The 24,543-nt window shown below is 32.5% G+C and overlaps 4 protein-coding genes and 1 long non-coding RNA gene across 5 annotated transcripts; 2 read left to right on the forward strand and 3 right to left on the reverse strand.

Annotated features, from left to right (window-relative positions):
* Positions 1–152: 152 nt before the first annotated feature.
* Positions 153–2,756, reverse strand: LOC126683700 (BTB/POZ domain-containing protein At1g21780). Its single transcript, XM_050379432.2, has 4 exons — positions 2,488–2,756; positions 2,257–2,402; positions 1,904–2,019; positions 153–1,091 (listed from the first exon to the last, which is right to left on the reverse strand). The coding sequence occupies exons 1-4, from the start codon at positions 2,598–2,600 to the stop codon at positions 486–488; spliced, it is 981 nt and encodes a 326-aa protein (XP_050235389.1). The 5' UTR covers positions 2,601–2,756; the 3' UTR covers positions 153–485.
* Positions 2,757–3,746: 990 nt separating this feature from the next.
* LOC126687203 (V-type proton ATPase subunit c4) lies at positions 3,747–5,865 on the forward strand. Its single transcript, XM_050381654.2, has 3 exons — positions 3,747–3,958; positions 4,198–4,483; positions 5,536–5,865. The coding sequence occupies exons 1-3, from the start codon at positions 3,880–3,882 to the stop codon at positions 5,666–5,668; spliced, it is 498 nt and encodes a 165-aa protein (XP_050237611.1). The 5' UTR covers positions 3,747–3,879; the 3' UTR covers positions 5,669–5,865.
* LOC126687216 (uncharacterized) lies at positions 5,753–7,831 on the reverse strand. The gene is made up of 2 exons (XR_007644075.2): positions 7,744–7,831; positions 5,753–6,413 (listed from the first exon to the last, which is right to left on the reverse strand). It is a non-coding gene; the product is annotated as an uncharacterized LOC126687216 (long non-coding RNA).
* On the forward strand, positions 7,818–8,424 carry LOC126687214 (acetyltransferase At1g77540-like). Its single transcript, XM_050381667.2, has 2 exons — positions 7,818–8,157; positions 8,249–8,424. The coding sequence occupies exons 1-2, from the start codon at positions 7,888–7,890 to the stop codon at positions 8,336–8,338; spliced, it is 360 nt and encodes a 119-aa protein (XP_050237624.1). The 5' UTR covers positions 7,818–7,887; the 3' UTR covers positions 8,339–8,424.
* A 468-nt stretch (positions 8,425–8,892) lies between these two features.
* On the reverse strand, positions 8,893–13,415 carry LOC126687196 (F-box protein 7). The gene is made up of 11 exons (XM_050381642.2): positions 13,212–13,415; positions 12,912–12,998; positions 12,685–12,797; positions 12,211–12,327; positions 12,028–12,124; positions 11,765–11,838; positions 10,570–10,623; positions 10,366–10,467; positions 10,132–10,190; positions 9,457–9,652; positions 8,893–9,135 (listed from the first exon to the last, which is right to left on the reverse strand). Exons 1-11 carry the CDS (start codon positions 13,219–13,221, stop codon positions 9,076–9,078), a joined length of 969 nt encoding a protein of 322 aa, XP_050237599.1. The 5' UTR covers positions 13,222–13,415; the 3' UTR covers positions 8,893–9,075.
* Between the last annotated feature and the right edge of the window lie 11,128 nt (positions 13,416–24,543).

A 24,543-nucleotide genomic window follows, 5' to 3' on the forward strand; every position in this document is an offset into this window, starting at 1 on the left:
ACTTTCAACCCCAGGCTAGTTAACCATTTTTTAGTTCAAAGTGAGCCATTTAATCAAAAGAAACAAATTTTAACTGCAAAATTTAACTAAGGTAAAAAATTGAAGGAATAGCATCAAAATGTTTCTCTTCAGCTAGTAGACATATAGTTAGATATAAGGTAACAAAATTTCTTACCTAGACCGGATTCATGCCGAACCAAACAATTAGATGTTATAAAATCTTACACAATTTTTTCTAACTTCGATCGATTTAGATCTATGATAAAGCATGGATCCGGGTTAGACAAGAAATTCCCATCAAGTAACTCTGTATTTCGATTGTCCAGCAAAAACTAAAGACAATACATGGGATACTGACATGCAACTTTCACGAGTATTCACAACTATCCAGCAGGGAAATTTCTTACCTAGCTCCAGTCCATCATCGACCGCTCTCTCTCGCTAGTGAGCCCGGACTAGGCAAGATTTTCCAAACAGTAAGCAAATTATACAGGTTTCCAAACTGTCAGCACCTCCTGAAACATTTCAAGCATCAACTCTCTGTCAGCTTGCCTGAAAAAGTTATTCATCTCTTCTCTAACATCATATATCTTGCCAAAATCAAATAGGTACACTAAGCATCCTTTCTTCAGCTTGTCTAACTGGTAAAGCCATGCTTCTTGCAGCCTCCCAAGGACATTTCCGGAATTGATGTCGTCCAATAGGCTTTCCTCGCAAGCATCTTTAAGTGCTGCAATATCATATTTGTTTGCTGCTCCAAGCAATGATAACCGGTGCTTCCAGAAATCGTCTTGTTTAATGCTTCCGTACAAGTAACTTAGTAGAGACATGCAAGACTCTGTTGACATGTCTTCTATATAGATCGTGGATGACTCTTTTTCCTTGAGGTCGTGATGGAACATGCTCTGGAAAACTGGCGAACTTGCAGAAAGAATTGCTTTATGAGCTCTTAGAGTGCCATCAGAAGTGTGGATTGTAACATCAGCATGGATCGCCTCATCCAACATGCGAGAGAGACATCGAAGTGTGCTTTGGGTTGAAACTGACTGCATCATTCCATCACCAGGCCATATAGAATTGGCTTCCCCGCCCTGAAATTAAAATGAAAAAGTGAAAAGGAGCACATGTGATTAATTAGATAGAGTGAATTCAGTTAATTATCAAACACATAGAAATGTATCTGCACTTAATCTTATAAACATGTAATTAAATTAAGTTGCATAATCATCACATGTTTCCTTCTTTTGCTTCAACGAAGATAAGCCGACAAAGTTATAACTTTCTGCTAGCATTTGGTTTATGGTGCTCAAACTGAGAAAGAACAGATTGCTAATTGAAATGATGTTTGCCTACTAAGTCAATGACATGCTGAATCAAGCCAACAATTTATCTTTTATATCAATTGCTAGGCCGATGCCACACTCCATTGGAACGTCGCCTAAACATATATCCAGTCATAAGACTTATCTCCCAAAACTTTAGCAAGAAACGTTCAAGCATCCAAAAATTAGGAAGTAATTGTGCAGGTCCTGGTCAAATCATTAAAAGGCAACAGGCTGCTTTTGGAAATCAATTATGAAGGATGTGTGGATGTTTTAGATGATCAAACCGTGCATACAAGATATACTCCACTTGGGTGGAAAAATTCCCCGTCACTTAAAAGTACTAAAACATTTGGAGATGGAAATTTTGGGTGGTGGGGAGATAAAAAGGAATTTTATACAAATTATCTACAAAAAGTTCCGATAAAAATCAACTTCAGACAGACTTTCGCCTTTAACTTAGCAGAAAGGTTATCATCATTTATGCACTACGCCCCACAAGAACAGAAAAATTAAAAATGAAACAGATGAACTCGGCCAGAACACCGTCATATCAGATAAAAGAGAGAGAGGGAGCTCACGTTCAAAGGGCAGACTTTGATGTCAAAAAATTCAACGTCAATGATGAAGCGACCATGAAATGTGGAATCAACAGGCCAGACAAAGTCGTCACAAGTCCGAAGCAATTTCTCATGAACTGCAAGAAGATGAGAGTTCTGTCACAAGAATGAACCAGCTTCATAACTGCATCACTTTTATCTATTACTACAAACTTTCCAGAATAAAGTAGACCTGAGAAATTAACCACTGCTGTCACGCATGATCATCAGATCACTACTGTCTAGACTTTATCCCCAAAATTAAATCATTCAAACAATTCATGCAAGAAAACAGAAATTAACACAAAGGGAAATATACAGATATATATAGGTACCAGGAGAGATGTAGGGTCTACGATTAAGACCAGCATTAGAGACGCGAAGAACAAATTTAGCAATAGGAGGCTGCTCTTTAGAAGCTCGAGATGGCTCTGGAAATAGCCGAACATAAAGATATCGATTCTTCTCCACAGATAAATGCCTGTTTGTAAATTAAATTCAAGAAATTCTTAGCTACATATGTATAAAATGATGAAAACAGTGGAATTAGTAAGCAAGCAAGTTACCAGTTCCAAATTCCGACCTTAAAAGGATCGGATTTTTTGTAAGAACAGGGACCGAAGTTCTCGATCTTCCATTGCGCTAATCTTGAGATGGTTTCCACTTTTGAATCTGCCATTTAATTACTCTTCTTGTGTTGTGGTGCTTTCTTCAGCGAGTCTGCTCTTTAAAGAGGAAATTCAAAGACCACACGAGACTTGCTTGCTTACTGTTAAAGCCTTTTTAGTTTAGGACAAAAAGATTTGTTTTTCCTTTATTTTTTAAGTATAGGAGAGAAGCCTTTGTGTTTGCTTTTCTCACAAAACAACAAATTAGGTTGTTTTGTTTGTTGCCCCCTTTCCACTTTAATATTACACTATTACAAATGCTTTATGTGTTTTACGGATGACTCGTAGTATAAAATATTTATTCCGAATAACTGTTGTGTCTCGTCATTTTTATAACAAATTATTAAACATTAACGATAGATATTTTTTAATTTTTACTTATTCTTTTTAGGTTAATAGTTTGAAAAACTATCGACCTTGAATTTATTTTTTCAATGGCGCTCTAACGTTATAATTTTGTCAATTTTATTTTTTTTCGTATTTTTAACTTTTAATAGCATCGTAAATTAAAAAAATTGGACGAATTTATATTATAAAGATACAAATATTCAAACAACTAAATTTAAAAATCATGTCATATTCTTTTATATTTGGACAAATTCAAACAAGTTTTTTAACTTGAAAAAGTTCACACTAAATTCGCCATCGCCTTCATCCGACCCGCCGCCGCTCTGTCTTTCATGGGAGGACGAGGACGAGCAGATCCTCATCCTCCTTCCATGGAGGACGAGCAGATCCCTATCCTCCATGAAAGGAGGATGAGCTTGGCGACAGGTTCAAGTAAGGTGGCTACAGATCCGAGAGAGACGGCGACTGAATCAGAGACGTTTATAATTAATTTATATTAAATAATTTTTTTTTATTTTTTAAAATTGGTGCATAAAATGGTTTATTTGTGATATACATAGCATTAAATGCTATTTAGAATATAGGCTAAATATAAATAATTTATTTTGAACATTCAAATAAAAAAAGTTCAATTTAATACTTTAGGACGTTATTGAATTTGAAAGTCAGAAATACGAAAAAATGATAAAATTGACAACATTACAACGTTAGGATGTTATTGAAAAAAATAAAAATTCAGTAGTTTTTCAGTAATTAGCCAAAAACAACTATAGGGTAAAAATCAATTAAGCAATCCCGTGACATATATTAGTATTACTCTCCATCCCTTCTCTGTTTCCGATCCGATCTTCTCATTATTTGGTCTCTGATAACCACCAAAATATCAAGAGCTCTCCCTTTTAAAACGAAATTAAGCCAACAGTTAACACTTCCTAAGCGGCGATGTCATCAGGTTTTAGCGGTGATGAAACTGCTCCTTTTTTCGGCTTCCTTGGAGCCGCAGCTGCTCTCGTATTCTCTTGTAATTTTTCTTCATCTCTTTTTTCTAATTTTATTTCATTCAATGTTTTTCACGGGGGTGTCAACAAAACAAATGAAATCTAATGGGTTTTGAGATTAGATTAAAACTGTTTGATTTCATTGGTTTTGATTTGTGGGTTTTAAAGAATTTAGGAAGGGGAATCAATGGACGTATTAAATTGTGATAATTGGGGAACTTTTTTTTATGTGATTTGGATTTTGATGAGTGGGTTATTTCAGGCATGGGAGCAGCATATGGAACAGCAAAGAGTGGAGTAGGAGTGGCATCAATGGGAGTGATGAGACCGGAGCTAGTAATGAAATCGATAGTACCAGTTGTTATGGCTGGTGTTTTGGGAATTTATGGTTTAATTATAGCTGTTATTATTAGTACTGGTATCAACCCCAAGGCTAAATCTTATTATCTTTTTGATGGCTATGCTCATTTGTCTTCTGGTCTATCTTGCGGTCTTGCTGGTTTATCTGCTGGTATGGCTATCGGCATTGTTGGCGATGCTGGTGTTAGGTAAATGATCTTTTGGAAACTCGTGACTCATTTTCATTTGTTTGATTGTTAGTTTTTTATTGATAAAATGCAGACAATTGGTTTCTAGCTAGATTGAGAATAATTGTCCTTTGAGTATGAAGTAAATATTTTATACAGACAATTCCTAGAAAGTTTGATTGCCTACGAATCGATTATTTGATGGTTATTATCAATAATTACCTCGTTTGGAAGGATGAAACAGAAAATAGGGTTTGGTGATATTTTTTAGTTGAATTTGATTTATTAAAAAATCTTTTCTTTCTCAATCTACTGATTTGGTGGGTTGAGAAATGAGGGCTTTGAAACCTTTCAATTATGACTAATAGTTACTTTCTTTACGAACGTAAGTTGAAAGTCGCAAAACATCATGAAATCCTTGAAAACACTCCTTAACCCATAATCCAAACAGGCGTACATGTGACAAGTGTTGGCCTGAAGTGCTTTTTAGGTTTTAATTGCTTGTAAAAAGGAATTATCTATGCGGTGATGGCTTGTTGCTCTCTGGATCCATGTTGAGTACATAAAAAGTGTGAATATAGATTGCATTTAAAAGTTTTTTTTGGAGAATTTGGATGTATATTGTGTCTGCCAAATGAAGCTCTTGCTCTTATATATCATGTATTTACCTAATAATGGAAGTGTTTATTTCATCTCCGGATTTGATGGGCATAAAAATCACAAATTTTACAGGCCAAATTCTTATCAGCACTATGAATGGAAGTTTCTTTTGTCTTTGAATTTGCTAGACATAAACTTATACTTTGCAGAAGTGTAAATCATAATTTTCATCTCTTTTGTGCCCTTGTTTCGATACTTGTACTAGATAATAAAGGAATGATATCCTATGATTCATGATATCGGATGCTGGTCGTTAGAAATTGTTTTCTGTTTATATTTTTTTATCGAATCATTGCTGTTCTACCTGCTCATCTTCTAGGCTGCAGCATTCGTTTGTGTTTACTTTGTCATACTATTGATCTTTTATGCAATTTGATTATATATCTCATTGTATTTTTTCAAACATTATTCAGGGCAAACGCTCAGCAACCAAAGCTGTTTGTGGGGATGATTCTGATCCTCATCTTTGCAGAAGCACTTGCTCTTTACGGTCTTATTGTGGGAATCATTCTGTCATCCCGAGCTGGCCAGTCTCGTGCAGAATAAAAAGGGTGGATGTAATGTATGGCCTCTATTTATCATCTTGAATCCGAATTGTATGGTATGCTGGACAGTTGCTCGGGATATTGCTTACTGTTTGATTTAGTTTGGTTTGTTAGTTCGACTCTTGTATATCTAAGAAACCAGATATTCTGGGACTGTACTGCTTGTCATGGTTTTATTTATTTAAGAATCATTTCATATAGTGATTCCATTGTAGATGTTCTTCATTAAGGATTTGATTCTGCAGCACTTGGTAATAATTAATAAATATAAAAATCCGAGTTTGGAAGTGAATGGACCTTTAAATGTTCTGTTGTGCTCTTAGGTGAAACTTTGATGTGTGAAACCAATGATGGCCAGTCGGTCTATATTAGAGGATGTATATTCGGTTTGAATGGAATCAAATTGAATTTAAATTTTTTCAAAACTGAACCAAATTGAATTTGTAAAGCTTTAAAATATTTCAAATCAAACTAGTGTGTTCGATTGATTTTTTTTAGTTCGGGTTATAGCATTATACTGACACTGAATTTGATCTAAATGGAAAAGTTTATTTGTTTTAATATCAAGCTAAATCAAATAGAATTATTTTGATTATTTTACTTGGCTCGGATTTTGTATATCTAGGGTGGTTATTACATCAGAAACAGCATCCATGAATTTCCTTTCTCTATGAAAGCACATCTTGCACATATAAATTGGACTGGTAAAGACTATGACAACTTTTATCAGATCTGCAAACCATAATCTGCAAATTTTAGACACTTATGGGTTAATAGCAATCCATATGACATGTCCATAGCAAAAGAAAAAAGAAGAGGAACAAAAGTCACTGCTTCATGGGGAAATTGCTTATTTTTCGAAAGCGAGGTCTTGCTATCTGATAGGGAGGAGGGACTTTCTTTTGACAAGAAATTAAACGAATGTGAATGTTATAAAAAAAATCCGGGTCATAAGTAGGTTAATTTACAATTAATCTTGTATCTAACCGTGTTTTATAGGTCTAATTCGTTTAAATATGATGCAACTAAATACTTTTGACTAAATGTTCTTGATGAATCACCAAACGGAATCCGAGCTGTCACGACCTGCACACCACAAGCAAACAGAGGTCAGAAGGAACTCCGGTGGGGGTCACCGGACGTTCACTCCGACGCTCAAGTAAGGTTTTGAGGTAGAGGAAGAAGAAGAAGAGAAAAGAGAGTGCTTAGAGTAGAGAAAAAGAAATTACCTAGGGTTTGTCCTTAAACCCTCTATTTATAGTTAGGGTTTAAGGACAAACCTGCCTTGCTGGCAGGCTGTGAGCCCAGTGGTCCCAGAATTCGGTTATACTCACGTGGGAGAATATCCCTGCAGGTGGCGCGGTTTGTTAGGTGTGTCAGAGGGAACATTCCTCACGTACCTGTCAGAAGATCTTCTGTGGTCTCAGGATCCGGTACACGAGTGAGCGCTTCTAAGCAGGACCTCGGAGCCCGGTCAAGCCTTGAAGCCTGGATAACTTGGGAGTCAAGTTATCATGGTTCTTGTATCTGAGAGTAGCTCAGAGCTCGGACTAGATGGTCCAGTCTTTCGGGCTTAGGAGCTCGGAGCTCGGCCTGGGTCTGAGTTGAACCTAGCTCAGAGCCCGGATAGGATTCTTGGTCCGACCTTATCAGGCATGATTGTCTCGGATGATGTTTGAATTCCCATCGATCCGGTGACCCCCCAAGTCATGTGCTCTATGATTTCGAGAAGGTCGGACATTGTTACCAGGTCGGTGAAATGCTTGACTTAGTGATGTTCGTTCCTGGCGAGGTTGCTTCGCCCCTACTAGATGTGCTACGTTATCAGTTCTCAAGAAAAAATTATTTTAACTAAATAGTATTATTTATTTTAAAATAGTATTAAATTCATGATTGTATTAATATATTTTAAATAGGTAGTAGTATTTATATAAATTAAGTAGACTTATACATTAATTGAATACTTATATCGATTTTAATGTCATTTAAACATGTTAACTCATGTGCTCGTCTCAATAGAATTTTGACCAAAACGGTGTTGACTTGATTAGATCTGTAATATTCACATTGACTTACATTAACTAACGCTTCAAATTGGGCCACTTGATGGGTAGAATCATTTCCAACTTGAGCCTTATAAAGTCCACCCGTATCATCTTCTTTTTAACACTCGATCATAAACCCAACATAAAGCAAACAGGGTCCAGAGTCCGAATAAAGATGGCAGCAACACCACCAGCGCAACCGTCTGCAGCAGCGGAACCACCGAAGATTGTGTGGAACGAAAGCGGAAAAAGATTTGAAACAGAGGACAAGGAGGCATACCTGGAATACGTGGCTAGAAATGATGGGAAAGTGATGGATATAATTCATACGTATGTCCCTCGTTCAAAGAGAGGCTTAGGCTTGGCTTTTCACCTTTGTGTTGCAGCTTTTAATCATGCCAACTCTCATTCCATCTCTGTTATCCCCACTTGCTCCTATGTTTCTGTAAGTTTATCCCCATTTCATTCGTATTTCAAATTCTATTAAAAATGTTAATAATTTTATTTGAATTTACCATCTACTTGGCGATTTGCAGGATACCTTTCTTCCACGGAATCAATCCTGGAATTCTGTTGTGTATTCAGAAGATGTCAAATCAAATATACGACCTGCTTCGGCCATATGATATGCTCAGACACAAGAATCGCAGTACTGAGATTTATTCCAATTCCAGCTTCTTTAATAAAATAAATATTCGCAAAAAAAAAAAAATTAACTTTATAGCGATTTAATCTCATTGTTCCAAATGTTAAAAAACAAATCATATTTTTTTCATTTTTTGTATTTTGTAGCTCAAACTGTTTTTCGACAATTTTTTTGCATATGTGGCGCCCAGATTAGAAACGTGTATTGGCATATTAAATTTCAAGATTTTAAAGGAGATAAAATTGCCGGAAAACGAATTTAGGCTACAAAATGCAAAACTAGAAAAAGATAGGATTCGTAACATTTTAAATAATGAGATTAAATCACTACAAAATTGAAACGTTAAGATTTGTTTTGCCTTGTTTGTTTTAAGTATTTTGTTCGTAACAATCTGCATTCACTATTTCGATACCATTGCTTGTAATATGAATGATATTGAAAAGCTTAATAAAACAGAGTTTTGATCAATACAACTCCAAATGCATTTGAAAAAATACAATCAATAAAAAGAACATATTTTAGAACATTCCTCGATAAGTTCAATCATAATTCTAGCAGTGAATTCATGATCATAACAAAGTTTACAGCAGATAACATTATTGTTATAGTTACAAAGATGTGAGACGAACAACCAATGACAATAAATGAAAAACACTACATATTATACAAATATTTGGGTATGAGAAATTACATATATACAAATTGGCAATTCAGGATTTAGCCAGGAACATAATAATCCATCTTTTCCACAGGAAGGTTCAGAACTGATGTTTCCACCTATGCCATACACGAGCATTTATTTTCATAAATTAGTTTGATGTATAGGTATCAAAAACTTATGTTGCACGAAAATTAGAGGTAGCATATTGGCGTGTGCAAGCAGATGTGTTCAGCTGGTTAGGAAGACGGTTAGACAAAACTAAGTATCTGAATAGAAACAGAAATATATATTTGTCTCCATGTATTATTTTTTTCTAAGATATGGTAGATGTGACAAACTATCAGAAGATAAAGACTAGCCACTCGACGCAACCCTCCAGTGTTTTATACAGTTACTTGAGGAAATAACTGAAGAAGGAGAAATTTAAGAATGCAAACCTCTTCAAATGGAACAAATGCAAAAGATGAAAGACCCCTCTTGTGTAATGTGCGAGACATCTCATCTTCCTGCCAGTCTTCAACCTCTCGAACGATGTTCTCCACAGGCCCACTGACCCCATCACTGTCCACTTTGCTCGTAATAAGTGAGAGTATATCCAGTCGATTGTTAGCCCCTGTGGTTGTACCTCTTAACCTGGAGCAGATGAGAGAAATGACCGTCACCGGGAGGGATGCGGCAAGCAAAAGAACGAGAAAAAAGAAGCTCTCTAATGGAAGCATATAATGGAAATTGTTCGTGTTAATTACAACATTTGCTAGGTTTTAACTGTATATCATCGGTTCATTTCCAGGGGGTCGAGTGTAATTCAGTGTAAGTGCCTTCCCAACAATAGACAGCTAGTAATAATACAAATGATACAACTTGACCACAACCAATTCATCCACAGTAAGGAGCACAGAAAATCCATATTCAACTCCTTGCATGATCTAATAACCTTTACTTCATAATCAAACAAGTTAAAGTTATATTACCACAAGCTAAATAGATACAAGCATGTGTACATTCATACAATGATGCACATGTCAAGACAGGTATGAAATTGTATTTCATTAATTAAAACAAAAAGAAAAAAAATTACATGATAATATTCCAGTGCAGCACATCCACTTTACCTTAAACAAACTTTCCACTGAGTTGGATGCAAGCCAGGGTACAGGAAAGAAGCTTCAATCTGCAATAAATGAATAAGAATAAAGACCTTCAAAATACACAATCACAAATAGAGAAATAAAAAATGAGAAAAATTAATAGCATATTTGATACCAAATAAAACCAGCAATGGCAAAACATAACTAAAATTTGCAAAACAGAGAACTCATTGTTTGAAATGTAGTTAAGAATGGTACCGTGTCATCGGTCAATGAGTAACGGCCGCTAAAAACATCATCTGCTTTAGATGAACGATTATTCATGCATTTTACAACTTCCTTCACTGTATGAGAAGAAGTCTATACATCACAACATAACAGATAATAAATGGTCATGAAGAGACAAAAGTATAGATTTCATTTATTCATCACGAATCACTATAGCTGAGACTGAGATTTTACTTTATAGAGAAACCTGCCAGAAGGTAAGAATTTCATGTAACGATAATAGCAAACCTGCAACAGAGAGAAAATCAGGATAATAGTGAATAGTGATAAAACAAAACCTCAGCAATGTGAATATATGTCTGTTGCCTTTTCCAGCCGTAAAGTCAGCAGTACATATATCCATGCAATTATACACACAACAGAGATACATGAATCGGAATAATCAGACATCTACTTTTCTTGGATGGTCAATCTCCTTTTTCAGTGAATAATAGTGGAATGCTTTATACCTACTTCACAAGCCACACCAACTAACATAGTGCAATCATCATAAGGCTTTAAAATCTTAAAACAACATAGTTAGCATCGCTGTACATGAGTAACCTTGTATACGGACTGCAAAATGAGTTTATAGGACCAACAAAATTCACAAAGTAAGAGGCCAGTGTGCTATTAGAGTGAACAAATATGCTATTTTCACCTTTTCTCCTACTAACATCAACAGTGTTTCTAATAGGAAATTCATGAAGAAAAAATTGCCAAACTTCACATTCACATATTAGAGGAACAAACCAAAATGAACAAAAATAAGTAAATAAGATTAAAATAAGAGGTCCGCGTCAACTATGCTTGCAATAAAAAAATAGAAAAAAAACAACTATTTTGCTCCAATTTCCAAAATTTATGACTTAAACTCGAGGAAATAAGATTCAACTAAAAAGGAAAGAAATGCAAAACAAAAAAATGTAAGTTTTTTGAAAACAAAAAGGAAAAAAGATCTAAATTTTCCATCACAAATAAATAAGTATTATAAATTGACTAAGTCCAGCAAAGACATCTAGACACATAGAACCATAACTGCAAACCACCAGGAACTATACTGTTTTTTTGCCTCGAGATGTTTTAAGTACTTTGAGTGATAATAGTACAAGATACACATGAGAAGAGAAGGTTCACCAAAAGAGGATATCTCATACACCACACCACTAACAATTTAAAATATAGTTCGAAAATCTGACAGTCCTCAAGTTGCAGAATCTAAAGCACGAGCTTCCATACTCAAAAAAAAATACTGCCACATTTTATATGGGACTACATTAGTTGCATTCTTCTGTCCTACGCTTAAACGCCACAGCTCTTTGCACGTGAGACTTACTTTTCCAAGCATGAACATCAAATTAGTAAGAAGAATAACAGGGTTCAAGCATACCAAATGAACTGGATTGATGACAGTCCATTCTCTCACACCAGTGCGAATATATGTGTTCCTACTCACGTACAGACCTGATTTAAGAATAGATACACTCAAAGTTTACCGTTTGCTGAATCTTAAGTGAAAAAAGCAAGAGAAGAAATGAAAACAATAAAGGAGAATTAAATTACAAATTTTCCAAACAAAAAGGCAAATAAGTCAATAAGAAAGAAATTTTTTTAGATTAACATGATATTGTTTAGGATAACACTATAATATACCATCAGTACGGACCCTTGGTCTTAAAAGCCACATTTTCCTCCATGAGCTCTCATACTTTGATTGCAAAATCTTATAGTTTTCCACTACTCCAGATAGCTGCATGAAAAAACAGAACTCCATGTCAAATTTAAAGCATGGACGCCTTGAACTAAGAGGAAAGAGCTCACAAGATTGAAACTTACCTGCCAAGCCTTTAAGCAAGCACTACGCCACAAGACAGGATTACGAAGAGTATATCTCCATTTTCGACAAACACATGAAGCTCTTCCTAGATCATAAGGATTCATTCGTAAAAAGACCTGCAAACCCATAACATATCATCACTAAATGGTTTTGGCAACTCCTCGTCTATAGTATAAGCAAACACAGGGTCCTTTTGTAATTCAATTCCACACTGATGCAAAACCAAACTAATAAAATGTAACTGCAGTAATAACAATCAGCCACATCATTCACAGTACTCATTTCTGTATATCCTATTACATTCTCCATAATTAACTAATGGAGCTGCACTAAATTATGTGGTTTTGTGTATGATTTCATTTCTTTCAATAAGTTTAAAGAATTGGAATTACCAACCATAGATTTTCCAAAAACATGAGAAATTGAAAATTGATTAAACATAATCAAAAGGAAAATTCTTGCACTAAACATACCTCTAAGATTAGCTCATCGGGCAAGCTACGATGTATCAATGCAGGATCATTATATTGTCTTCTGATTGCACTTCCGTATGGTGCAACAGGTCTCACATTGATTCCATAAAGATCTAACAAGGAACATACACAAAATTTATGCATATCATAAACCATCAAAAGCACAATAAACTGCTTATCCGAAACGATGAACAGTAAGATTAGCAAATTCATAATAGTATTATTACCAAGCCATGGTCTTTGTGTAACTAAATACCGTACAGTCTTCAATTGCAAAGCTGTTTCAAGCTCAGCATGAACTTGCTGTGCAAAATCTACAGCAATAAAAAGAAATCAATTTTTTATATATTTATAAATGCCACCGATACACGTGTAAACTGAAATACTGGATTGTTTTGGATTGAACTGAAAACAAATAAAAGGAAATAAATTGAATTCAAAATCATAATATCAATTGCAGGAAACAAATTGTGAAATTGATTTGGTTAAAGTGAAACAAATGGTGGAGTTGGTTGTATTAAATTTACCTGAAGTCATACGGAGGATCGAGATGATTGTTTTTCTTTTGTGACAGATTCTCGTACTTTCTTTCTCAATTTTCTCGGGAAAATTCGTCCAAGGAAAGGGGAAAAGGGGTTTTACTAGGATACATGCAGGTTCGTCTACGGGTATTGCAATTGCCGACCTGATGAAATCTTGATGACGTGTATTTCGGACTTAGATAGTTAAACAACTTAAATGTTCGACGTTTTGAATTCTGCCCACATGTGATGTTTTATTCGAATTTGAATGTAATATTTTAACTGGTCAAAATTATGTATATCAATATAAATTGTAAGAACATTTAAAATCCCTCGCAAACATCAAAGTATTAAAATAAAAGTTAATGTCATAAAACTTCACCAACTTTACACGTTTTTTCAATTTAATCACGTTTTCTAAAACTTTTCATAAAAATACATTAATTTTTATTTATTTTTTCAAATTCATACACGGTGCTGACGTGTCATTGATTCATTGATAAAAAATGACTTACACTTCAGCAAATTGCACCAATGAATGAGTGGCACGAAAGCACCGTTTATGAATTTGGAAAAAATGAAAGTTTGTGTATTTTTATGAAATGTTTTAAAAAAAACGTGATTAAATTGAGAAAACGTGTAAAGTTGGTGATTTTTATGACATTTATCCCTTAAAATTGATGGACTCCTGAAAACTTGTATCCATTTATTTATCTGACCCTTTATTTTTCAGTTTAATTTATTGGACACCTGAATTTGTGAATTTTACTTGTTTAATCTCTAAACAAGTTGAAGTGTTAAATAAGTTAAATTGAAAAAATGAAAAGTCAAATAGATAAGTGGGTATAAATTTAAGGCTTAATTTCTTAAAAAAACTCTCACCTTGCATTTTTTTTTTCGTTTATACTCTGACCTTATAAAAACACCATTTGTACTCAATTTTGAGTTTTTATGTTTCATATCTACCCAAAAGCATTAAATTGTACTCTTTTTATTTGAAAAAGAATTTAAAACAATCCTTCATTTTTAACTTATATACTAATTAGATATTAAAGTTATTAATAGTACAAAAATACCATCTTCTTAAAAAAAATTAAAAATAATAATATATTTTTTTAATTTTTTAAAAAAATATTTCCGATTTTTTTTTAATTTTTTTAATTTTTTAATAAATATTTCCGACAAAAAAAAATAAAAAAATAAAAAAATAAAATTAAAAAAATTAATTAATTATTTGGAAGTATTTTGATTATTTTTTAAGTTTAAGGATTTATTTGTATTTTTAAAAATAGAAAAAAGTATGTTTTAAACTCTTTTTTAAATGAAAAGAGTACAATTTAATACTTTTGGGTATGGATGTAACATAAAAATTTTAAATTGGGTACAAATAGCGTTTTTACAAGGTCGGGGTATAAATGAAAAAAAAGTGAAAGGTGGGGTTTTTTTAAGAAATTAAGCCTAAATTTAAAGATAAAACAATGTATTAAGTCATTGTTATTCAGTGGCTGCAAAATTGAAGACCACCATTGATGCAAAACAAAATTTTCACCTAAATAAATAGATAGGTGTGATTGGTTAAAAATTTAAACTCTAAAATCTTAATAACTTGTTATATGGTAGTGTTAATCAAATTATTATTCAATTTTTACTTTGAAATATATTAATCAACAGAACGAGAAAATTCCAATTATAGTATGATATTTCCATCTTTTTTAATAATTATGATAACTCAATTTCTTTACCTGGATAGTTTGTAGAATAGCTCTTTTTTATATTCTGTAGTATCTATTTTCTTTTCTAAATAATTATAAAACTATCCTAAAAAAATCACTTAATTTACAAATATACACACCTAATTAAAAAAATTAATGTTCTTTAAAATAAAAAAATTACATAATTTATAGTATATTTTTTTTACTATTAAAAAAAAAAAATTGATACATATTTGATATATAATCAATACATCTCTGCTGCATTTCTGATCCAGTATGTAAAAAGAAAAAATCTACTTTGTATTTTAATAAACTTTTTAGATACTAAATATAATTTTTTTTAAATACGTAGTTTTTTCTATTTTAAAAAAAATTATCTTTTTTCTATAACTGAAAGTCTGAGACTCTAAATGTGTTTAGGGGCCAAGTTATCTCTTATCAGCCTTTGGCCCAATATAATGTGTGGCTCTTAACAGTTGTCACAAACTTGAAATGTGACAAAAGCCTATTGCATTCCAATAACTGGCGTTGATAAAGTTTTCATGTTTTTCTCCATCCAAACTTTTCTTTTACACTCAACATAGATTTTTCATTAAGAGATAATCGAAACTGATACAATTGTAAGATATTCGGAAAAAATTGACAACCAACCCGATAACTTAACACAAAATGAGCATTATCCGCAAATAAATGAGCAGCTTCATTTGCAAACCGCCTTACAAAATAAAAAATACATTAGAGTACTGTTTTGCTAACATTACGCAATCATCAACCAAATTATCCCCCTCCGCTCTCTCCTGAGTTCTTATATCGCAGACCACTTCCAACGCGTTGGACTCCGCGATCAAATTCTTCCACTCCTTCAACCAGTTTAGAGGCTCTCCTATCCCCATCAACTCTATTATTTGTGGCTCATACGAACCCACGTAAGTGAACTGCATCGCTTGAATAATCCTGCCATTTTCGTCTCCAAGAACACAACTAACTGTTGCCGTCTTTTCTTCTGCAAAAATCTATCCACATTTACTTTAACGAATCTAGAAGGTGGACAATTCCATGAAATACAACCATCCAAACTTATTCTAGATGTATTCTAAAGTTTTTATTTTTTCTACCATGTTATTCATAGGCTAAGTCAATTACATTACAACATGCCATTAAAATAATAATATTATTCTAATTTTTCTTGTTATGTTTTACATTTTTTAATAGTAATATTACAATACACCATTATTTAATGACGCGAATGTGATTGTCTTATTCTACAGATAACGTGCTAGATTATATAATAATTTCTCAAGTTTTAGGCGTTAGATTGTAGTAGTTTATTTACTCTTTATCATTTGACTCCTTTGATGTACTTGACTTTATATTTATTGCAATATTCATATATAAATTATAGGAGTATTAATTATTTAATTATTGAATTATCATATTTTTATAATTTATTAATGCATTTTTTATGTTTTTTTAATTAAAAATAAAGTAATCTTGACAGAAAATTGTCTAGTATTTTATTTGAGTTATAACTCGTTAGTGGTCATAAAATATGTTGAGCGACCATATATTTTACTTATATTTAAATTTTAGAAAAATATTATTTATTCATATTATTTGTTTAAAATATAATTAATTTTTTCAATTATTTAAGCAAAATTTTAACCTTATAAATCTTTTTCCACTACATTTTCATTCACTTTTCTTAGATTTATACATATTTTGAAATGGACGTCTGAGTGACAAAGGAATGTCATCATTTTTTTTCTTTTTCTTTTTATTAGTGCATTATGAATTAAATGCAGCTAATTAAGCTCAAATTCCACATGTTTTTCTTCTAAAGATAAAAATTGCACATGTTTTTTTTATTTAATCTGTACCATTTTTCTTTTTCTTTTTTGTTTTTTGTTTATCATCTCAAATCCCACATGTGCAACATGAAACTCGTTATTATATATATTTGGTTGATTGATATCATCATTTAGAACTTTTTTTTTCTTAAACTGCATCATCCAAAACTTTGATTCCTCTATACTGATAAATTGAAATAATGGCACATTATTATGTGTCTAACTCTAACCTAATAGCTATCATTAAAAAAACAAAAACAATAGCTCGGTTATCCACCATGCATCTAGAGGTGTTGGATTTTTGTTCCCATATATGCGGTCTATAATTTTTGTTATTTGAATTAAATTTAATTATTTTCAGTTGTACAATTCAACCTTTACCGCTGATAATAATAATAAAAAATGAAATAATGAATCACAACGCCTTACTTTTTATTCTCTCTAAGGCACCGTTTGGATTGATAGATTCTAAACGATAGATTTTAAACAATCAATGGATTTGGACAAAATCCATCGTTTGTATAAAAAGAATTAATAGAATTAATGGATTTGTAAATTCCCTCATTTTCTACAATCCATCATTTTTTAGGGTTTTGATTTCCCACCTACTAGGTGGGAAAGTCTAAATCTACCATTTTTTATGAATGATGGATTGTTATACTATTTATAAATAATGTTAAAAATTATTAATTTTATTTTCAATCCAAACGATGGAATTTTAATATCTATGGATTTAAATTCCATTGATTTAAAATCCATCGATTTTGTTAAAATCCATAGATTTTGAAAACCCTCAATCCAAACGGTGCCTAAAAAAATTCTCTTCGTAGAAAAAGGTAATGGAAAAATCAGCTTCTCTCTCCCAAATTATTAATTATTTATTTATTTATATCTATAAACCGCTCTACTTAAGAGCTTTTTGTGTTTGAGTAATTTTTTTAGAGATGTCATATCCATCTTACATGTCGGATTTCTTGAATTATTTAAAATTTATAGTGCTGATTTGAGGTTTACATTTAATTTTTGAATGATCCATGAAATATTGATATATTCTCGTGGGATCTATTGAAGGTGAACTATTTTAATGTTAACAAGCGGACAATTATTTTTCAAAAAATAAAGTAATTGTAGCACGTATTATATGACTCAATCAGGTCAGATCTCACTACTACAAAAACGAGTCGAGGACAAACATTCAATACACTCTTTTTCAGCTTAAACCTAAACCGAGTTAATTATCGGAAAGCCAATCAGACCACCATTGTCTAATAGCTAGTTACCTTAGTTTACAAGTTACAATCATCAAGTGGGATCATGTCACGACCCAATTTCATGGATCGAGACCGGCGCTAGGGTATGGGTATGTTCGTACCAAAACCCGTAGCAAGCCTCGCGGATAACCTTATATACAAATAAACCTGCAAGAAAACCACTGCTCGGGGGCAACCGAGACTCCAACCTAAGTCTAATAGTTTATACAACAGTTCTAATATCATAACTTGATAATAATCCGAAACTGTGAATCATGCCTCAAATATAATAATCCAATGTAACATGCCAAAGTATAATAATATAAAAGTCGTACCACCACGACAAACCAAAGTATAATAATCAAACACTATACTAGTTCTACTGCGGTCTAAGAGTTTAAAACAACAGACTAGTTTTATTGACATAAAAACCTCCAAGAATCAAGAATCGGAGTGGACCAGCTTTCAAATCATAAACCTGGAAAATTTGGGAAAACAACGGGGTCAGATATACTGAGATGAGTTCGCAATACTATTTACATTTATTAAGTTTAAAACCCTTAAATCAAAACAGTTTATACTAATATAATATGATTATGGAAAACAGTATTGAAATGATCCCAGCGTAAGTATGACATAGCATACTGATAAACCCAGAGTGGACGGGAACAAATCCTCGTCATATATATATACCAGCGTGAGCAAGACTTTAGTCTGCCGATTCCCAGAGTACTTACCGGTGCACACAGTCTCGATACAAGCCTATCGAGCAGCTCGTTTCAATCCAGATCCATAATCCGTAAAAACAGTTCAAAAACATTTATAATATTAAAATATGATGCGGTACTTAATAAAGCGGTAAATAGCACTACAAACTCACTGATTGCTTATCCACGTGATACTTCGGCAAACAGCTAACCCTGATTCGACTCCGGAGCGCGAGTAGTCGAAGAGTCTAAAAATAAATCATACGTTAAAATCGCTCCAACCCCTAACTCTAAGAATACTAGACACCACGTAGGACTAGCACAATTAATCAGACAATTAAATAACACACAGAGAAACACAATTCTCAACTAAATTATAATGTCGTAATAATTCAAGACTATTGAGTTCACACCTAAAATCCAATCCGAAAATATTATTAAAATAATATTTAAATGATAACTTAAATAATTTCCTCAAATAGTGGATTAGCCGAGTTTCTAAAAACTACCAAGCTAATCCCACATGTCGGGCGACCCAAGTTTAACCCGACCCAACCATTAATCCATAATTATAAACCATAGTTATAATTTTAATTTAATAAAAATATTAATCAAATATCAAAATGGAACTCAATAGCTTGAAACCCAAGTAACCAATATCTAAAATTAATTACTTAATCAAAATAATTTAAGAAAATAATTTAAAGGTAAAAATATAAATTAGCCAAATTAGCACACCAAACCAAGAATTTAAAATTTGACAATTACCCAAGTAATTATTTGTTTAAAAGATTATAAAATAAATTATTGTTTTTTAAAATATATATATATATATATATATATATATATATATATATATATAATAATAATAATAATAATAATAATAATAATAATAATAAAAAGCAATTTAATTTATAAACGATACTAATATTAATTTAAGATCTCAAATAATGTTAACAACAACAAATTTAGAAATCAAACGAATATTTGAAATCCGATTTCAAACTCGATAATTAAATTAATAACCTTTTAATTTACAAACCAAATTAAAAGAAATTAAAAGTTTAATAGCCAACATTAGCCCAAATTAAATTGAAACAAGAAACCAAGCCCGAGCCATCAAACACATTCATTAAGCCCATTTTATATTATAAAACTAACTTGAAACAAACAAAGTAGCCCACTAATTTTGCAACTTCCGCCACTATCAAGTTTCAGAAGCCATATTCATTAAACCAAATTGATGTGTAATATTTAGCAAAACTTCAACAGCAACCTTCTCAAACATTTGAATATCAAAATATTACCGCCCTAACCCATTGAAGAACCATCTTCAACAAAACAAACCAACATTGAAACTCAACAAGTTACAGTAAGCATACCTATCACGAAACCAAACCAAAACTCAAGCCAAATAATTTATTTTCACCTAACAGTAACATTATCAATTTAAAGAACATAAATAGTTAACCATGGTGGCCAAAGAACAATGACCAAAAACAGTTAATGAAACCCAAATAAAATCGTTTCAGTTGGTGAATCAAAGGCAAAACATAACACATCAATTATAACCCTAGAACACGTAAATAACCTTATTAAAAGAACAAAACCATCGGTAGTAACAATCAAAATAAAACTGTATATATTACCCTCAAAAACGATAAAACGACGGGGATTAATAACGGATAGATTAACGTACCGAATAACAAATTTCCAAATTTAGGATCGAAGAGGATTGAGTTAACTACGTCAGCGAATAAACGGAACTCGATTAGGTGCTAAAACGAACGAGAACGGATCAAAATGTGGAACGTTGCGCGATAGAATTAAAACAGAAAATAGACGAACTAACTTACCGATTTCAGGACTCAAAAAGAGAATGACGGCATGAGATTTTCAGAGCAATAAGAAGGTATTTGTGACGGCAGGGTTTATTATAAGTATAAGAAGTGAAATTAGGATTTCAAAACGTTTTAAAATAACCTAAAAAAAAACAAGAATGTGTATTGTTATAGGAAGCATAATTTGTTACAATTTGGAACTGTAACATGCTGAAGTATGGCCAACACTTAGAGTGCATGGGCCAAAATAACAATTGCATGAGATTATATAAGCAATTGCGTGGGCCTTATATTGAACAATTGCTTGAGATTAATATTAAACCATTGCATGGGCTTAATTTTAAACAAATGCATGGCCTTAAAACAAAAAAAAAGATTAAACATTCTGAGGCCAAACCAACCCAACACAAGAAAAAAAACGAATCGAACCACAACCGAATCAATAAACGAATCATATAAATTAATAAAAATATTTAATAAAAATAATAATAAATTACCTAAAACTCGACGAAATGCACTAATTGAAATAATAATTTTAAAAAAAATAAAAGAAAAGTACGGGATATTACATTCTCCCCAACTTATTAAAAATTCGTCCTCGAATTTACCAAAAACCAGAGTCATAGAAAACAAAAATCAGTTACAGCAAACATAAAATCACTTGTAACTCAAAAATACGGAATAACGCGTCCTCAACAGAATGAAAAGAAAACAATTAATTGTAATAATTTAAGATTCTCAAAATCACTTTACGACCAGGTGACAACTCAACGGAAACAAAATAACACTACCTAATTCAACCTAAGCAAAACACAACCGCAATCTCACTAGATTAAACAAATTCTCATCAAGGGTAATCCTACCACAATGAAAACTGAGGAGAGTCAAAGCGAAACGAAACATAAATCAACTGAAAACACGGTGAAAAAATATATGGGGTATTACATTCTCCCCAACTTAGAGAAATTCGATCTCGAGTTTAAAACTGATTTAAAAAAATCGAATGGTCACCACACGCATACGCGAAATAATTATGAGTTCAACAATTTGGTACATCAACGACTTCTCAAACACCCCGGGTGAACGAATTAAAACTTTATTTTCTAACCGGGAATAACCAATACGCTATACGAGGAAAAATTTCGAAAATAACAGGCTCAAGTCTTAAAGACTACCAAAAAAAAACACTACACGTGTAGGAACAATCCCAAAACTCAAATCCTAATCTTACTACGCCAAACTCCAATGCTACAAACCAAAACATACAGACACTCTCACTGAAAATAATTGTACATCCCTTAACGTATACGCCCTATATCACTTATAGTGGTCACAACATCAATTACCTCGTATGAGAAGACTTAACAGCAAATCAAAATGTCATCCTGATCAAATATGTTCTCACAAAATAGCGGCTGAAAACCAAAACACCACTAGAATCGTTTCGGTTCAACCAACTAAAAATCAGCTCAGCAATACCATCAATTTCGCGAACCAAAACGGAAGAAAACACATAAATTTTTAAGGACAACATAACTCCACTTCTGACAACAAATTTTTCATTCTCAATTTTTTTTTAATCACTATAACCTCGAATCCGACAAAAGATCATTTAGATCAAATCGCAATTAATCAGATTATTGGTTATGCTCAAAACAAAAGTTTCCTAAAAAAACGCTTTACGTAAACACAAATATTTAATAACACCATCCACCTTTAATTTGAAATCATTAGCACCTCAAATTTTAGATTTTATTTTCAACCAAAAATAATTAACCAGTTGAAAAAAAAATCCTTTTGTTTGTAAACGTATTAACATAATAAGACACTCTCAATTTCAAATCACCACCAAACTTTACTTTCAAAATAAATTCACGATTTTTATAATATCGTTTCTTTTGAAAAATCTTAAAATCCACTTTTAATCAACTTGACAAAAATTTCACCAGTTTTCCAAAAGATAAATATTTTTTCAAATAAAAATCCCTTTTTTTACAAAATAATTTTCATATCGGTACCAAAAAAAAATTGAATCTGTAAAAACTAAATATCTTTTAAATCTATTAGTGTAAATGAACACGCAGAGTATAACCAATTTTCTTAAAACTAAAATCCTCAAATAATATACTCTAAGCTGACACAATTCTTTAATCCGAACTAAACCTCGAGTGTAACCTTATATCCATAGCTCCCATTTACCAAATATTGATACTCCAACAATATTGAATAAATCCTTACACTGCAATTTCTCTTAAATCACCAACGTCATCACAGAGTATTTGTCTAGTTTCCAACCAAATAAAAATTTCAAAACCGTTTGAATTTTAATAACCTTTTAAGCAGTATTTTCACAATATAACTCGCGAGTTTATAACAGAACATTTTTCCTGAAAAGTCCCAATGATAAAATTTATTTTACATAATTGTGCGCCAGGGTGATGACAGCTCTCATCCCCAAAGAGTTGCATTCAACCCTAATCATCTAATGCCGTGATGAATGTACTAAATGCATGTGTTATTTATTTCTCTTTTAAGTGATCATACTCAATGCTTAATGCAGTTTCCTATTCGTGGCATTCCAAATGCATGTTCATGACATGTCTGGGCACAATTACGTGATAAAAACATTTCAATTACTTTAACAAGTTAACATTTGAAATCAATTTTCCTTCGAAACATTTTCTAGACATTACACTCTGTGAGACGTGCACTCGTCCATCTTGACATATTTGCCCATCTCTATTATCCTAATCCACCAATTGGCATCGCCATTAACGAAAATACCCAAATTTAACATCGAAACTAAAATTTACCTAACAACGAATCTCCCCTCAAATCAAATTGACAAAATTTCCAAAAGGCATCAAAGTAACATGACCGTCTTCATAGCTCCACTATTTGTTTTGGCATCTCACAGCTCTACCTGATTAAAAACACCAGTGTAATTATTACACTGATCAACCTCGAACAAAGTTACTACATTCTTTTCCAGAATGCCAAAAGTCAAAGAACTTTAATACTCCAATTTACACAACGGACACGATCTAGAAATGCATAACGCTAGAAATTCCACGCACGAGGTAAACACTTACGAGTAGAATTATTCCACCGGTGCTGAGTAATATAACTCAAATCGCCTTCCTCTGACCAGGACATATTCAGAATTCGAACCAGCGAACAGCTCTTGAGAATCGCTCCTCAAATTTATTGATAAGAAAATTAATCACTTCGATTTCCAGGGTCAAACGTTCGATCCAGCTAAACCAATTATAACATCTAAACAAATCGCAGGGTCAAAACAAAGGTTCGAATCGCATATCGACACCAACGCCAAAGTTAGGCCAAAGAAAAACTAGCGAGGAATACCCTCACGTGCTACTCCACACAATGAGGTCAACTTGATAACGCATAACTTAATCAAACACTAGAGACAAGAATAATAACACAGTAATATAGGTCAAAAATTGATCACACATCCGATAAACACTTAAACATCTTGATGTAAAACAATTACTCATTTGGATGGTTAAACAATATAAATATCAAAGGATTGAGCATAGAACATCTTATATGATCAACGAATTTCCTACCGACATGGTAACAACTCAAACAACCCGGAAATGATTAAAATATTAAATCATATAATGACATGCTCAAAATATCAAATCAGATCACAATAAATTAAGATATTGGTCAAAAGTATTTATCAAAACCATTTTGAAAGATAAAATTTACAAAATAAATTTCAAGTTCATGTCGAGCCCCACAGTTTTAAAAATCATTTTCCGGAAAACCTATTTGCAAAATAATGGTTAATTTTTTTTTTTTCCAAAGTCTCAGTTTAAAATCATCGAGTTAGTCGAGCAATTACAACTTCCAAACTCAACTCTAAATTTGGGTGACCCAAGTCAAACCCGTAATTACCATTTGTAAAATGTATACAAAACATTTTTCAAATCCGGAAAAAAAAAACGCGTTTTA

This window comes from Mercurialis annua, linkage group LG1-X, assembly GCF_937616625.2.
Source record: "Mercurialis annua linkage group LG1-X, ddMerAnnu1.2, whole genome shotgun sequence".
Taxonomy (NCBI): Eukaryota; Viridiplantae; Streptophyta; class Magnoliopsida; order Malpighiales; family Euphorbiaceae; genus Mercurialis; species Mercurialis annua.

What these genes read in the sequence shown, in the direction of transcription:
- LOC126687214 (XM_050381667.2), top strand. Translation starts at nt 7,888, where the DNA reads ATGGCAGCAACACCACCAGCGCAACCGTCTGCAGCAGCGGAACCACCG. An exon ending in CCACTTGCTCCTATGTTTCT is followed by an intron (nt 8,158 to 8,248) that starts GTAAGTTTATCC and finishes GGCGATTTGCAG; the next exon opens with GATACCTTTCTTCCACGGAA.
- LOC126687203 (XM_050381654.2), top strand. Translation starts at nt 3,880, where the DNA reads ATGTCATCAGGTTTTAGCGGTGATGAAACTGCTCCTTTTTTCGGCTTC. An exon ending in AGCTGCTCTCGTATTCTCTT is followed by an intron (nt 3,959 to 4,197) that starts GTAATTTTTCTT and finishes GGGTTATTTCAG; the next exon opens with GCATGGGAGCAGCATATGGA. An exon ending in GTTGGCGATGCTGGTGTTAG is followed by an intron (nt 4,484 to 5,535) that starts GTAAATGATCTT and finishes AACATTATTCAG; the next exon opens with GGCAAACGCTCAGCAACCAA.
- LOC126683700 (XM_050379432.2), bottom strand. Translation starts at nt 2,600, where the DNA reads ATGGCAGATTCAAAAGTGGAAACCATCTCAAGATTAGCGCAATGGAAG. An exon ending in AAGGTCGGAATTTGGAACTG is followed by an intron (nt 2,403 to 2,487) that starts GTAACTTGCTTG and finishes ATTTACAAACAG; the next exon opens with GCATTTATCTGTGGAGAAGA. An exon ending in TAGACCCTACATCTCTCCTG is followed by an intron (nt 2,020 to 2,256) that starts GTACCTATATAT and finishes ATCTTCTTGCAG; the next exon opens with TTCATGAGAAATTGCTTCGG.
- LOC126687196 (XM_050381642.2), bottom strand. An exon ending in CCGATGAGCTAATCTTAGAG is followed by an intron (nt 12,328 to 12,684) that starts GTATGTTTAGTG and finishes ATGGGTTTGCAG; the next exon opens with GTCTTTTTACGAATGAATCC. An exon ending in ACCAAGGGTCCGTACTGATG is followed by an intron (nt 11,839 to 12,027) that starts GTATATTATAGT and finishes TTCTTAAATCAG; the next exon opens with GTCTGTACGTGAGTAGGAAC.